The sequence below is a fragment of the Rosa chinensis genome, chromosome 2 (genome assembly GCF_002994745.2).
Source record: "Rosa chinensis cultivar Old Blush chromosome 2, RchiOBHm-V2, whole genome shotgun sequence".
In the NCBI taxonomy this organism is placed as follows: domain Eukaryota; kingdom Viridiplantae; phylum Streptophyta; class Magnoliopsida; order Rosales; family Rosaceae; genus Rosa; species Rosa chinensis.
The window spans coordinates 76,968,968-76,983,927 of NC_037089.1; the positions used below are offsets into that span (position 1 = coordinate 76,968,968).

General features: G+C 46.7%; 1 protein-coding gene across 1 annotated transcript; it reads right to left on the bottom strand.

The window, feature by feature from the left end:
* Positions 1-1,329: 1,329 nt before the first annotated feature.
* On the bottom strand, positions 1,330-2,937 carry LOC121051338. The gene is made up of 2 exons (XM_040513601.1): positions 2,664-2,937; positions 1,330-2,351 (listed from the first exon to the last, which is right to left on the bottom strand). Exons 1-2 carry the CDS (start codon positions 2,935-2,937, stop codon positions 1,330-1,332), a joined length of 1,296 nt encoding a protein of 431 aa, XP_040369535.1.
* Between the last annotated feature and the right edge of the window lie 12,023 nt (positions 2,938-14,960).

Consider the following 14,960-nt stretch of genomic DNA (forward strand, 5'->3'; position numbering starts at 1 on the left):
CTCATGCATAGGCCACCATGTATATTCTCAAGGAAAAATTACAACAAAAGTTGGAAATTATTCAAAAATAAAGCCTCAAAAGAAGGCCTGGAAATTAATCAGAAATAAGGATTCAAAAGAAGGCCTCATGTTACAGAGTGTATAGAGTGTTGCCCCCCTAGTGTTCGTAGGCAAAGCAAACACATGAGACTAAGGCCACAAAATAAGGCCTGAACGTAGAGATGAGGTGAGCTAAGGAAAACTATGATTGCCCCCCAGTCTGGGACGAAGGTTGATCCGGTGGATCTTCGAACTCCCAGACACTAGGGTAATATTTCTTCAGGAATTGCCCGTTGATGGGGTTGCGATGGACATCGCCATCCAAATCCTTAAGGTGAAATACGATGAACGACGAAGGGTCCTTCCCATCGTGGAGTCCACTTGCCGCGACCAGTCAGTTTCTTGCCAAAAGGCAAAACAGCTTTCCAGACCAGGTCGCCTTCTTTGTAACTCCGACCACGCGTCTTCTTATCGTAGGCGCGGGCAATACGCTGTTTCTCCATTGTCAAATTATCCAAAGCCGCTAAGCGCTGCTCGCTTAAGTCTTCGTGTTCTTGCCACATTGCCTGGACGTAATCCTCACTGATCAAGTAATGTTGCTCCTGAACGCGTAAAGAATGAACGCTGATTTCCAGAGGTAGAACATCGTCATGGCCAAACATGAGTGCATAGGGTGTCGTAGTGGTGGGATTCCTCTTGGAGGTGCGATAAGCCCAGAGTGTCTCATATAAGGTATCGTGCCACTATCTAGGGTTTTCGACCAGCATTTTCTTTAATAGGGTAATAATAATCTTGTTGCTAGCTTCCGCTTTACCGTTGGACTGAGCATAATATGGAGTGCTGTGGACGAACTAGATGCCGAAATCATTGACAAGCTCCTCGACAGGACCTCCCATGAATGCTGCCCCCGGTCTAAAATGAGCACCTCGGGGATACCAAACCTGCAGATAATGTTACGAAAAATGAACTGGCGGATGGTGGCACCAGAGGCCTCCTTCAAAGGCTCAGCTTCAACCCATTTGGAGAAGAAATCAGTAGCCACAATGATGAACTTGTATTGGAGAGAAGAGTGGGAGTGAATCATCCAATCAAATCCAATGCCCAACCTCGCGCAGGCCAGGGCTTAATTATAGGCTGCATGGGAATGTTAGGGATATGCTGGACTGGACCATGTGCTTGACAATCTTGGCATCCTTTGGCGAATGCAATATAGTCCTTCAAAATACTTGGCCAATAATACCCATGTCTTCTGATGAGCCATCACATCTTGGGTCCTGCTTGATGGGCGCCTCATATTCCTATGTGTGCTTTGCGCATCAATCGTTTCGCTTCGTGGCCATACACACATCTGAAGTCTATGCCATCCTCCCCACATCGTCGCAGCTCGTCACCCCTGAGGAAATAATTCAAGGCAAGAAAACGAGTCTTCCTGTCAGCTGTTTGGTCTAGGTGTTTGAGGTAATTGATCAACAGAAAGCGCCAATCGACGTCAATAGGCTCTAGGACAGCGATGACTGGATCATCAGGAGGGTCAGGCCGCGCGAGCCATGAAGGCAGTGTGCGGCGCTCGACTTTCAGAATGCGCCCGCGAACCCCATACTTTAATGTAATGCATGTAGCCAGCTGAGCGAGTTCGTTGGCCGTGAAGTTGCGCTTGTGAGGGATGTACTCCAAGCCCACGTCATCAAACTGATCCAACAACTCAATGGCGCGATTCAAATATGGGACGAGCAAACAGCTTGCACACCTGTATTTCTCTTGAAGGTGATTGATCACAAGTAAGGAATCGTCGCGGACCTGAACATCTCTTACCCCCAGTTCCAGTAAGACTTCTAGGCCAATAATAAGGGCCTCGTACTCAGGTTGGTTGTTTGTACACTTAAACTCCAGTTGGAAAGAGTAAGAGAAACGATCGCCCGCTGGGTTTTCCAGAACAATTCCTGCTCCTGCTAATGTTTTAGTTCTAGAGCCATCAAAAAACAATACCCAGGGCTGCAAGGAGACTGTGGCTTGATACCATATGGCGTACTCTTGATTGCATGCCAAATCTGGTCGGGTGGTAGTTATTGTCGCTATCTCTAACTCTCTCACCAACGGGATATCCAAGGTAGGGTGATGTGCCAGAAAGTCTGCAATGGCCTGTCCTTTGACTGCTTTCTGGGGAACGTATTGGAGCGAGAACTCGAACAGGGCCAATACCCATTTGCCAATGTGGCCTCTCAAAATAGGTCGCGACAGCATGTACTTGACCAGGTCGGTCTGAGCGATGATGTAAGTAGTAAAAGACAACATGTAGTGCCGCAACTTGCATGCTGAGAAGTACAATGTTAGACACAGCTTTTCCATTGCAGTATACCGAGTTTCGCAGTCTGTAAGTGTCCTACTAAGGTAGAAAATAGCGTGTTCGATGCCTTCCTCGTCATCCTGGGCGAGCAGGCTACCAATGGAAGCCTCCGCTGCCGATATATATAACTTTAATGGGAATCCAGTCCTCGGAGGAACAAGCACTGGCGGACTTGCGTGGTAGGCCTTGATCCTGTCAAAAGCCTCTTGATGTTTAAGCTCCTACACAAACTCAGCCTGACCTTGCAGTCTCAGCAATGGAGAGAAAGGCTGGATTTTACCTGCAGAATTAGAGATGAAGCATCGCAGAAAGTTAATCTTACCCAACAAACGCTGTAAGTCCTTCTTCGTTCGCGGAGCAGTTGCATTGATGACTGCGCTCGCCTTATCTTCAGGGACCTCAATCCCTCTCTGATGGACAATGAATCCCAGAAAATCTCCTGCTTGAACCCCAAAAACACACTCAGCGGGATTCATCTTGAGCTTGTGTAGTCGCATGCTCTCGAATACCTTTCTGAGATCTGCGATGTGGTCACCTTTCTTCTGAGACTTCATAACGACGTCATCAATATAGACCTCTAAAATCTTCCTAAGTATGCAAGACCCGTCTTAGATTTCACCCTGAAATCCCAAGTGACCCTGTGGGGCCCACCTTAGAAGAAATTCTACCAAAAATTTGGCGGAACTTCCCCTAAAATGGGCTACCCAAACCTGTAGAAAACATTTACACTTCTCAATCAATTCATCCTTATTCTCCTGGAGCCACCTTGCTCCCCAAATCAACATCAGTCTCCAATTCACAAAACACACATCTCAACTCGGATAGCATAAATCCCATAGGTAATCAGAGCAATTCTAACAGAAAGGTATAAGAGGGAACCTAATTCAAAGACAGATGCGGAAGCCATGCTATTGACTATGCCTCAACTCCATGTACGCCCGACCTCAACCAATTCGCCTGCAAACTGCCCGCTAGTCAAAAACAACAATAAAAGGATATGGGGAAGAGAGTTCACCATACGGGAATGGAGCCCCTCATGCTCTACCTACCCTCGACTGCCACTCACACATAGATTGTGCGAGGGGGAGAACTAATAACCCAACTACCACTCACACATAGATTGTGCGAGGAGGAGAACATTACCTTAACTACCACTCACGTGAGGAGGAGAAAAGCTACCTCCACTGCCACTCACAAACACAAAGTAAGTGAGGAAGAGACCTAATCACATGATCCGCGTATGGTGAGGAAGAAGATCGTCGAAAACCAATAAATCGGTATAGTTTCCCCACATTTTCCATGAAATAAGAATCCAAGTGTATAAAGCCGTGACCCCGTACGCCAAAATCATCTCAAGTTCAAAATAAATAGGATATAAATAAGTATAAAGTTTTACTTCATCGAAATCTTATTTCGTAAATCTCGTAATAAACTCAATTAGCCAAATATAAATATAATATAAATAGTATAAATTTTGAATCCGCATAAATCAAAGTAATATCGGAAATCAATCAAATCCAAAATCCTTAATTAGGCATTCCCGATGTCAAAACCGAAAGTCAATAAACAATTGAGAATATCCAACTCCATTGAAACTCATCTTAAAAATCTTCCAGGAGCTTAACTCGGTGATTAGGGATATGCTTAATTCCGGAAATTTACCTCGGAAATAAGGAATTCATCAAATAATATTATAAATCAAAACCAACCTTTGAAACTCATTATTGAAAGCAAATCCATGATATAATTCGAAATCAATTTCCGAAAATTAATTCATTTCCTCAAAAAGTAATATGAATAATCACTAGAGAATTATTTTAAGAAAATAAATGCATGCATCGTTATTTAAAACAAAAGTCCACTCACAGTACTATTCCGACGATCACGCATACGAGTTCCTTCATCGAGCCAGAGCTCGGTACGACATCCTGTCCACGATTATATTCCGTGAATAATTATTCAACAATTTAATATGATTCCTAAACTCAATTCCTCATAAATCACATCTCCCATTCTCCTCGGATTCAGCACAAATTATACCACTAATACCAATTCGCTAATTTAAAGGTTCTAAGGCAGAACCAAGAGATATCCGACGGTCAGATTCTCGTAATTCGATAATCGAAACCCTAAACTTCAAAAATTCATAATTAATTCCAAGCTTCTCCAAAATTCACCAAATTTCATATACAAGCTCTACAATATTTATAGGATTTAATGGGCTAAAAACTGGAATTAAAACAGAGCCCAACACGCCTCCACGCGCCACCCACAGTGGCGGCGCCCACCACCTCTGATGGCCACCAAAAATTGACAGTAGCTGCAAAACAACAAACCCAAACAAATTTCTCAATTGCAGCAAGTCCCAATTTTACCTTTAAGAGCTCGGATTAAGGCGATGAAGAAAACCCAGAAATCAAGCTTCGGACCCTAGGATGTTCTTCATCGATTCGACCTCCACGATGCAAATCGGAGCAAAAGGCCTTAGGGGAAACGTTCGCCGGCTCGAGGCGCTCCTACGGTCCCAATTTGGTGGTCGGAAACGGCCGGAAATGGAAGATTTACCGGAAAAAGCCAAACTGCACCCATGAGGAACTTTGCTTCGATTCAAGGTTTCTCGGCCAAATCGCCACAACCTAAGGCTACTAGGGTGCAGAGGGGAGGGAGGAGCTCTTGTGGTGGCCGGCTGCACGCCGGTTGGTGGCCGGAATGCGCGGAATCGAAGGGAGGAAGAAGGACCCTGAAAGGGAAAGAAGAGACTTCGGGGGAGAGGAGAGAGAAGGTAGATTTCCGGAAATGGAAATCTACCACAGTAACTTTCTATATATATAGAAAGTTACCATGAACAGTAACATTCACATTTTCGCTTATAACTTTCGCATACGAACTCCGATTTTTACGTACCACATATCCACGCTCTCGGTTTAATGTCCTCTACAACTTTCATGAAGAACATTTTCTCAAATCTTGACCCGAACAAAAAGTCAACAATTTAGGGCCACTAAAAGTATCGAAACGACGGTAAAAGTGAAAGTAATTGTCGTTTACCGTCCAAATGACTAGTAAACAGGTAAATTAAGATACGGGACATTACAAAGTATGTCGTGGAAGATCAAGTTCATTGCTCTTTGATACGTTGCTCCAGCATTTTTCAGTCCAAAAGGCATAACCACATATTCAAACACACCCGCAAAGCCAGGACAACAGAACGCGGTTTTATGTCTGTCTTCTTCTGCGACTGAAATCTGGTGATACACTGGGGTGCCATCCATGAAGGACAATAACTCTTGTCCTGCTACGGCGTCTACTAACATATCCGCGACCGGCATGGGATAGACGTATTTAGGTGTAGCGATATTGAGGTCTCTGTAGTCTACGCAGACTCTCATCTTACCATTCTTCTTGCGAACAAGCACTATATTAGATAGCCACTGATTGTACTTGGCGACTCTGGTAATGCCCGATTTGTGCATTTTTTCGACTTCCTCCTTGATGAGGACTTGGGTTTCTGAGTTCATTCTTCGTGGCTCTTGTTTCACAGGCCTCTTTTCAGGGAATGTTGGCAATTGATGGCACACCAAGTCCGGTGACAGGCCAGGCATGTCCTCATACTTCACCGCGAAGCAGTCTTTGAACTCTAACAATAAGTCAACAAGCCACTGTTTCTCGCTTGGCTCCAAATAAGCGCTGACAGCCACTTCCATGGGCTCCTCAGCTGTTCCTAGATTGATCTTCTCAGTAGGGTCTCTGACCTTAGGAGGTGTATCATCTAGCGCTGATGGGGCGAGCAGAATATCGACCTCATCTTCCTGTTCTTCCCCAGAGAGCTCTGCATTGACGACCTCTAAGGTCGCGACCCGATCGTAGGCCTCTTTTTCCACTAAGTACGATGATAATCTTTCATATAGCGAGTGGAATGCCTCTATCCCTCCCTCTGGAAGGTTGTAATCCATTAATCTTTTAAAGGTTTGGGCACAGCCTGGCCAGGCCTTTCCAAGCCTTCTTTTGCGAGTGTCAGCCCCCACTGTACCAATTCAGAGGCCGTCACCCCTGTGGGGCGGCCTTTGTCATTGATGCCACTGACTTGCAATGGAGTGATAGGCTCCAAATAGTACCTGGCATCTACGTAATTCACGAAAACAGGGAATGGACGAGGATCTGCTTTAATCACTTCCGCCTTATCAGTCTTCTGGTTCCACATAACTAGTTCCTGATGGAGAGTTGACGAAACACAATAACTCCGATGGATCCAGTCTCGGCCCAGAATAGCATTGTAGGCCACATAGCAATCGTTTACAAAGAAAGCATAGACTCCCTCAGCAGGGCCAACCTTGATGCGCAAGAAAAGTAATCCCAAGGTTTTGGTTACAGTCCCTACGAAGTTCTTGAGTGTAAAGGATATGGACTAGATCTTCTCCTTCTTAATTCCGAGCAAGTGCATGGTCCTGGTAGTGATGACATTAACAGCCGCTCCGGTGTCAACCATGATCTTGCTAACTTTGGTGCCGCTCATGTCTGCTGTGATATACAGAGGTCTCATGTGTTGGACCATAGCAAGTGTTGGCTTAGTGAAACTCATGAAGAACTCTGTGTTATGAGCCTCCCCCTTTTCAAGGAGCACAACTTCTTCCATAGGTGTCATGACTGCCGACCTGATCTGCAAGGGCTGCAAACTACTTTCTCCAACTTCAACGCAGTCCTGAGCTGCGACCAGCAGTGCATACCCCGCGGGGAGTACGAAAACCATGTTTGCAGGACATGTCAGTCATATCCGTCTCCTCTGAGTCATCTTCCAGATTAAGCTTGGGTTCGTTGACAGGGACGTCCGTGTTGAATTACTTAACCAAACGATCCACCAACGACTCCTCTGTAAGGCCTTTGACTTCACACTGCTCGCGCTCTTGTACCACAGGTGTCTGCTTGGGTGAGTCTGGCTTCGGTTCTCCTTTGGTGCTTACCTTGGAGGAAGCGATCACTACACTCTGGACTCTTTTTGGTCTCCACTGTAAAGTATCGGTGGTCTTATCCTTGCCCCCTAGTCTCTCAAAAAGTGAAGATTTAGCTTCTGGTTCTTCGCGGAATAGTCTGCGCCTGACATGAGGTCGCCGAGTCGGTGAGTGCTCCTTTCGAGTTGGCAGAGGTGATCTTTCTTCAGTGATCCTGCAAAAAACACTGGGCTTAGATGCCTCTGTTACTTGTTTCTGAAGGCTGCGGGGAGCCACTAATGGCTTCGAGGCCAACGCCTCGATCCATTTCCTTCTGATACTGCTCAGGTGATTTGACCAATTGTGAAGGTTTGATCAGGCCCTAGTCAAGAGCCTCTAGCGCATGCTTGGCTTCCCCAAACCTGCGCTGCAGCTTCCTTTTCCTGGAAGAGCTTATCTCCACTGCCTTCCCCTTTTCCCTGGTGTACCATTTTCCTTCCTTGATGGTATTAGTTGGAACAGGTGGGATGTAGGGCTTGGTCAGAATATTCTTGCGCTCGTTCGTGGCCTTCTCCTCCTGCTTCTGATCGCTCGCAGCTGCTTTTAGTTTCCTGAATAAGTTGGAGTCCTTTGGGGATGGTGGCGACTCCACTTTCTCTTTTTCTCTTGGGCTAGAAGGCTGATAGTTCCGCTATGGCAAGGCCCACTTAATGGGCGGGAGAGAGCCAAAATGAAAGGTCTGCTCGACTTCTTCATGTGACACTTGGATGCCACACTCCTCTTTGCATCGCGAGCATAGGACCACAGGTGAGGCTTTTCCAGCTGGTTTAGTTTTCTGCTTAGCCGGGATTTCATCCTCGGCAGACTTTCCAGACTTTCCTTCTCGCCCCTTTGTACTCAAATCCAAGGTTGGTTTCCTCTGGTTCTGCTTGGCCCAATTCACATCGACCATATTAATCCCGGTGTCAGGAAAAGGGTTCAAGTCTACGAGCGCTGCCGCCGTTACTGGGGCTTCCACCTGCAAACTACCATTATTAAGCCATACCTGAATCTGGTCTTTGAGCTTTACACAATCCGCGGTATTATGATTCCACAGGTTGTGGAATTTGCAGTACTTCTTTCCCTCCAGCTGATCTGGTCGAGGAAACGGTCCAAAGTCTGTTTTCACCATTTTCGCAGCGATCATCTGGTCTAGAATCTCATGTGCCTTATTGGCATCATAGGTATATGTCGCGAACTCAGGTTTGGTGAAGGCCATCGACTTGAGCTTAACAGGCTCCTTGGAAATTTTCAGTTGCTTCAAGGCCAGATTCTTTTTCCCTGTTAACTCGTAGGCAGCGACATCATTCTTTTCTTCCTCATCGTCATCCTGAACCAATTCCTTAATGTGGTGGTGGTAGTAAGGATCATAGGTAGCTGGCTGGTAGCTGAGGGCCGCTATGGTGCGATGTTTTCCTGGCACATATGTCCCTTTGGACGCATTCTTTCTGGCGTCTGTTTCTCTAAGGAGATGTTCAAAGCTACCTACCTCTGTGATGAGTTCTCCCATTGACTGGATCATGCTGCCATGCTGCTTCTTTCGTTGACGCGGTTCCAGACCCTTGACCGCTAGTCTGACTAGCTCATTCTCAAGCAGGATGACATTCAGCTTGGGTTTCTGGATTTGGAAGCGCTGAAGATAAGCCACTGCAGACTCTGTAGGCTGTTGGGCCATCTGAGTGAGAGAAGCCAAGTCAACTTCAAGCTCAATGGCTCTGAAGGTTTCTCGGAAAAGCTTCTCCATTGCAGGCCAATCCGCCACTGTCCCTGGCCTAAGTTTGGAAAACCACCTAAAGGCAGCTCCCGAGAGAGAAGTGCCAAAGATCCTACATTTGAGGACATCATCATTCTGATACTGGCCGCATTGTACCTTGAACCTGGCCAGATGGGTAGCCGCATTCTCAGTGTCTTCCCCTGAAAAAGTAGAAAATATGATATTTTTATAACCCCTGGGAAAGGGTGCGAGCATTACGTGCGGCGGGAAAGGTCCTTCATAGACCCCATCCACCTAGGTCCTAGGGTTCGCCAGCCTGATCATCTCTTCTACCTCTTCACGTCTCACATACTCTGGGCCCGGAGGTGGAGGAGGAGGTATCGCCATAGTATGGTGAGCAGTCTGCAAGGGTATCGCTTGGTTCAGAGCCACTATCCCTTCTCCTATATGTAAGTTGTGGGTTGGAGCTGGTTGCTGAAGATTGACTGCTGGTATGGGCATCTCCTTTGTCAAGGCTGTTATCTTAATTGGGTTGCCAGCCTGGTCAATACCATAATAGCTTCCGGGCAGCTCTTGGTATACGTTTTCTGCCCCGTCGCTATCATATTGAACAAAAGTGGTAGAACCAGATGCGGTTCCACCAACCCTCGATGTCTGATGCTTCTGTCTGGAGGTCTATCCGCTTGACGGTGTGGCATTTTCTTTGTTGCCGCCGATAACCCAAGCTTGCTCTTTACTCCTTAGTTGTGTAGCAGGAACGGCTGTGGAAGGTGTAGCGGTATTACTGCTCACCTTGTCTCGCTGGTTAGGTGGCACATACTGGCTAGAGCCAGACGGCTGGCCAAGGGAACCGAGGATAGCATTAGGGTCCCCTAAAGCCTTGTTCAACACTTCTCTTGCCTGGTTTAATTCAGCTCTCTGCATGGCCACCTCGGTTGCGAGGTTAGTGCCATCCTTGCGAAGACCTGCCATATCTGACGTAGTCTGCTTAGTTTGATTAGTGATGTCCTCCATGATCTCTTTTTAGCACTGATTCTGCTCGTTAGTGATACTGGCGGCATGGGCCCTTACCGCACATTCAGATTGTGCAATCTGTTGCTTAGTTTCTTTAGTATGCAGGGTAATGCGCTGGTCAAGTTCGCGTATGAGCCGATCTGTCTTCGCGGTTTCCCTTTCGAAATCAGCGGCTATCTTCTTGCGATGATTTTCAATGTTCTCCATGATGATCGCGAACCTCACCTCGGAGGTTGCTCCTTCTGGAATAGGGTTCGCGACGAAATCCTCTCTTTCTCCGCTCGCCACCGTGGTGGTGACAGTGGTGGGGATAACAGGGTCGCTGGCCTGATTGGTATTAACACTCTGGCCCTCAGCAGCAGCCGGGTGATTCTCTTCCCGTTCAGTTGACATACCGGATAGTGGGGAATGATGAGAGAATCATTGAGTCACTTGTTCTTCAGAAAGACCATGACAGCAAACATGCGTTCTGTAGCTGGAGGTCTTATGCTTTGAGCAGTTAGCGTAAACCTTTTGGTAAGGGTTTTTGCTAGACTTCCCAATGGTTACGTTCACGAAAAGACGCTATTGCTGTCCCACTGGGCGTGCCAAATGTTTGGCTCCAAAACCAGTTGGCGTGCAAACTGTCTCTTTTGATCGTGTGATTGTGCAGGTGTGCCAGCACTGTGGGGTGCAGTCATCGGGGTAGTCCCTTGACCTGACTTCTTCTTCAAGCGATTGTGGACGAGGAGAGCACCAACCTCGCCACAGGATTCTTCTCTACCCTTTCGGGAAAGGACTTTTGCCTTACGGGTAAGGACTTTGGGTGTGATCTCTTCGCGTTCACCGTATCGATACTTAGTGTTATAGACTAAGTAGAGCAATCACTGGGAAGTTGTGAGAAAGCACGGGTTTTGCTAAAGCGTGACTTTAGCTTCGCTGGGTTATGAGGGCGTTACCTTTGCTTCGCTGGTTGTATCGGTGGCAGTCGACTAGCGGAGAGACTAGGACGGGAAGCGCGGTCACCGGGTTGATCTGGTGAGGTTGACAGTCGGCTCTTGGAGAGACTAGGACTGGCGCTCGGTCACCGTGTTTCAACTAGGTTGAAGGTTTGCTCCGGGGAGACTTTGTAATCGCTGGGATTGATTGATTCGAGAGAGGTTTGCTCCAGGGAGGCTTTGTAATTGCTAGGATTGATTGATTCGAGAGAGCTTTGCTCCGGGGAGGCTTTGTAATCACTGGGATTGATTGATTCGAGAGAGGGTCCTTCTTATGTCCTTGAACCCTGGTAGTTATACCTAGGGCTTTGACTGTTCATTGCTAGAGAAGGATTATTGATTGAAGTTTCCTATTCAATTTCTGCTACTTAACTCCCATAAGGTTTCGTTTTCCTTATGGATTACAGAATGGACGAAGCTATAACCCAAACCTAAGCAGGCTTATTTTTGGGCCGCCGGTATCGACCCACTAAAGGATCTTGCCAAAAATACTTTTGGGCTCAAACAGACTCTACTTGGACCACATACATAAGCCGAATTCGACGATAGACAAGTAGGCAAGGCCGCAAGGACCAAAAGTCACATCCCATCCTAGCTTTCATCCCCGCAACTTCTCCTCCTTTTTTTTTTTTAAAGGGGTCTGGAACCCAACCAAGTTGGGAGGCTCATCCCTATGTCTGACTTATTATATTAAAAGGATGCAGCGAGGGGGACATAGGGCCTTGACCTCAAGTGCAATTACAAAAATCCTCATAGAGGACATCCGGCCTGAATAATAACAGGAGCCTCCTGTAACCATACATCATTAAGATAGTTTGAACTAGCAAGGTGGGCTAATTTATTAGCTACACCATTTGCTTTACGAAAGACATGAGAAATCTTAATTGAGTGTAAAGATGTCAAATATGACTTACAATCGTCGATAATGCGCCCAACTTCAGATTGGTCTTCCAAATTTTGATTCAAAGCAGCAACTATCAGTGAGCAATCACTTTCAAGGATAAAGTTATCCCACTCTTGGTAAATAGCCAAGAGAAGTCCCGCCCTACAAGCTTCTGCTTCCATATAAAAAGCAGAGAGAACATGGGGAAAATAACGCGCCATAGCTGCCATACATGTACCACTGTCATCCCGTATCATAACACCAATGCCACCATCACCGAACTCGGGTCTGTAGCTTCCATCTATGTTGCCTTGAGTCTTCCAGTAGGGGGGTTTTCCCATTTTGCTTGTGGTCTTCGTACCTTGGTCTTGCCTAGTTGATGGACTTGTTGATAATCACCAAGAAATTTATATGCCCACTGTGCCGCATTATGAGCCTTAAAGAAACTTCTTTTCCATACCAAGTTGTTCCGTTCTGTCCAAATCACCCACAAGTAAACAAAGAATAAGCTACGTTGGTGCTCAGTGAAGATATCAATTGCATGTTTCACCCACTCTTCCACACATGCAGCCCTTATATGCACGGCTCGCAAACCCAGTTCTCCAAGAGCCCAGAAGCACATAAAATTGCCGCAATCTCTGAAAAGATGTAAACCATGTTCCACTGCACCGTGACAAAAAACACACTCAGAGTCTGGAAGTGTCACTTTTCTGCCAAGTGCATGTTTTGTGGGGAGAATACCCTTTATTAGCCTCCAAATGAATAGACGGGCCTTAGGAGGTATTCTAGCATGCCAAATCAGCTTCCAATACTTTCCATTTGACCCAACAGGATCGTTAGAACATGATGCACGATTAGTTGCCCCATCCTGCAGCCTAGCGATGTGATAACCATTTTTAACAGAATAGAGACCTCGTCTATCATGATGCCAAACCCATCTGTACATCAACCCCCCCCCCCCCCCCCCCCCAAAAAAAAAAACTAAGCGGAATGCGAGCTATCATCTCCACCTCCATTGGCAAAAAAATCTCCTGTAACAACATCATCTACCATTCATGTTCCTCTGGATCAATAAGATCCTCAACCCTAAGTGCCTCTAAACCCTCCATTGGCCTTGAAATGGGCCTAAAATTATAGGGTAAAGGCAAACATGGGTCATTCCAGACCGCAATCTAACTGTTTGGCCCCAAAACCAGTATGGGTGCAAACTGTCTCTTTTAAGCATGTGCGTAGGTGTGCCAGCACCGTGGGGTGCAGTCATCGGAGAATCCATTGACCTGACTTCTTGATCAAACGATGTGGATGAGGAGAGCACCAACCTCGTCACAAGGTTCTTTTCTCTGCCTTCCGAAAAAGGACTTCTTGCCTTACGGGTAAGGGCTTTGGTTGTGATCTCTTCGTGTCACCGAATAGATATTCAATATTGTGGGTTGAGCAGAGCAATCACTGAGAAATTTGGAGAAAGCACGGATTTGCTAAAGCTTATCTTTAGCTTCGCTGAGTTGCGAGGGTGTTACCCTTGCTTCGCTGGGTTGCAACTGGGTTGCAGGTAGGTTTGCTCCGGAGAGACTTTGATAATCGTTGAGATTTAGTTGATTGAAGAGTTGCCTGTAATTCATCCTTCAAAACTGGTATTTATACCTAGGGTTTTTGACTGTTCCTTGCCACAGAAGGATTATTGATTGAAGTTTCCTATTTGATCATCGCTACTTGACCCCAATAAGGACTCGTTTTTCTTATGGATCACGGAATGGGTGAAGCTGTAACCCAAACCCAAGTAGATTTTTTTTTGGGCCGCAGGTATCGACTCGTTGTGCTAAATCCCCTAAGGGATCTTGCCAAAAATACTTTTAGGCTCAAACATTGCCCCCCCAAGCCCCGTAATCAGGCCCACGAAAATGTAACTAATTGAAGGGGACTTAAACGACATGCCTAACGACTGAAACGAGGCTATTAATAAAGGTCGCATCCATTCGCTTTGCAAAAACGTCCTTTCGTCGTATCGTTTCCCTCACAAAATCTCTTATTTAAATCCCGCAGTCACTCCAGACCTGTCACATCAGAAACCCTTCCAGTCTCCTAAACCCAGAAAACTTCTTGTTCCATACATATCTTCACAGAAACCCAGAAATGGCTCCCCCAAAGAAGATGATTATTGATCAAGAAGATGAACTTAACGAGAAAACCGCCCATACTTGGGGAACCAGCGTAGGCGCCCACTATTTCATCCATACCAACATCTAGAGACCCCTGCTTCTCAGACTCCCAAACCAACACGCCGGGTTGGGTCCTTCTCCTCTCGACTCCATCCCTGACGACGCTCTCGCCCTCTACGGCCTGCCCATCCTACGACCTATTCCGATCCTCAGAAGAACACCTGGAGATTTCACTAGCTGGGGTGCGCATCCTCACAAAGCCAAAATAGGGCATTGGCCCACCACCATCAACATGGCGAAGCTCTCATGGTTTCGCGAAGAGCTAGAGCGAGATCTGGCTCGCTGGAACGCGACAGGTATTACTCAGACTATCGATCTTTGCTTTTGCCTTCCGTGCGGTGGAAATCGGTCACCGCTGGCTGCCTTTCTTTGTTTCTGGAACACCGCCACCAACACTTTTGATTTTCGATTCGGCCAAATGAGCATCACTCTACTAGACATCCTCACTATCACTGGGTTACCCATAGATGGTGAGCTCTATGTGCATGGCCAATTTGACTTTGTCACCTTCACTTCGACAATGGCTCAAGCCTGTCGCAGCTCCCATAGCGTTCCTACCCGCGGTGGCTGACCCATTACCTTAAGGAACACAAAGTGAACGGAGCAATTGCTTTCCTAGAGTACTGGCTCTGCCAGTTCATCTTCTGCACCTCCGCCAACAAGCCCACTAGTCCTTGGAATTTTCTCGCCACGGCCCTATACAACTGCCACCGCGTAGGGCTCGGACAACCAGTACTGGGCGCCCTCTACCGTACTCTATACCAAGCCACCATGCATCATTTCGAAACTAGCATCTCAGGCCCCTTTTG

Bases quoted from the DNA above. Each gene is read 5' to 3' on its own strand.
- LOC121051338 (XM_040513601.1), bottom strand. From the start codon at position 2,937: ATGAAGTCTCAGAAGAAAGGTGACCACATCGCAGATCTCAGAAAGGTA. The intron at 2,352-2,663 runs GTAAAATCCAGC...TGTACTTCTCAG, and splicing joins CTTCATCTCTAATTCTGCAG to CATGCAAGTTGCGGCACTAC.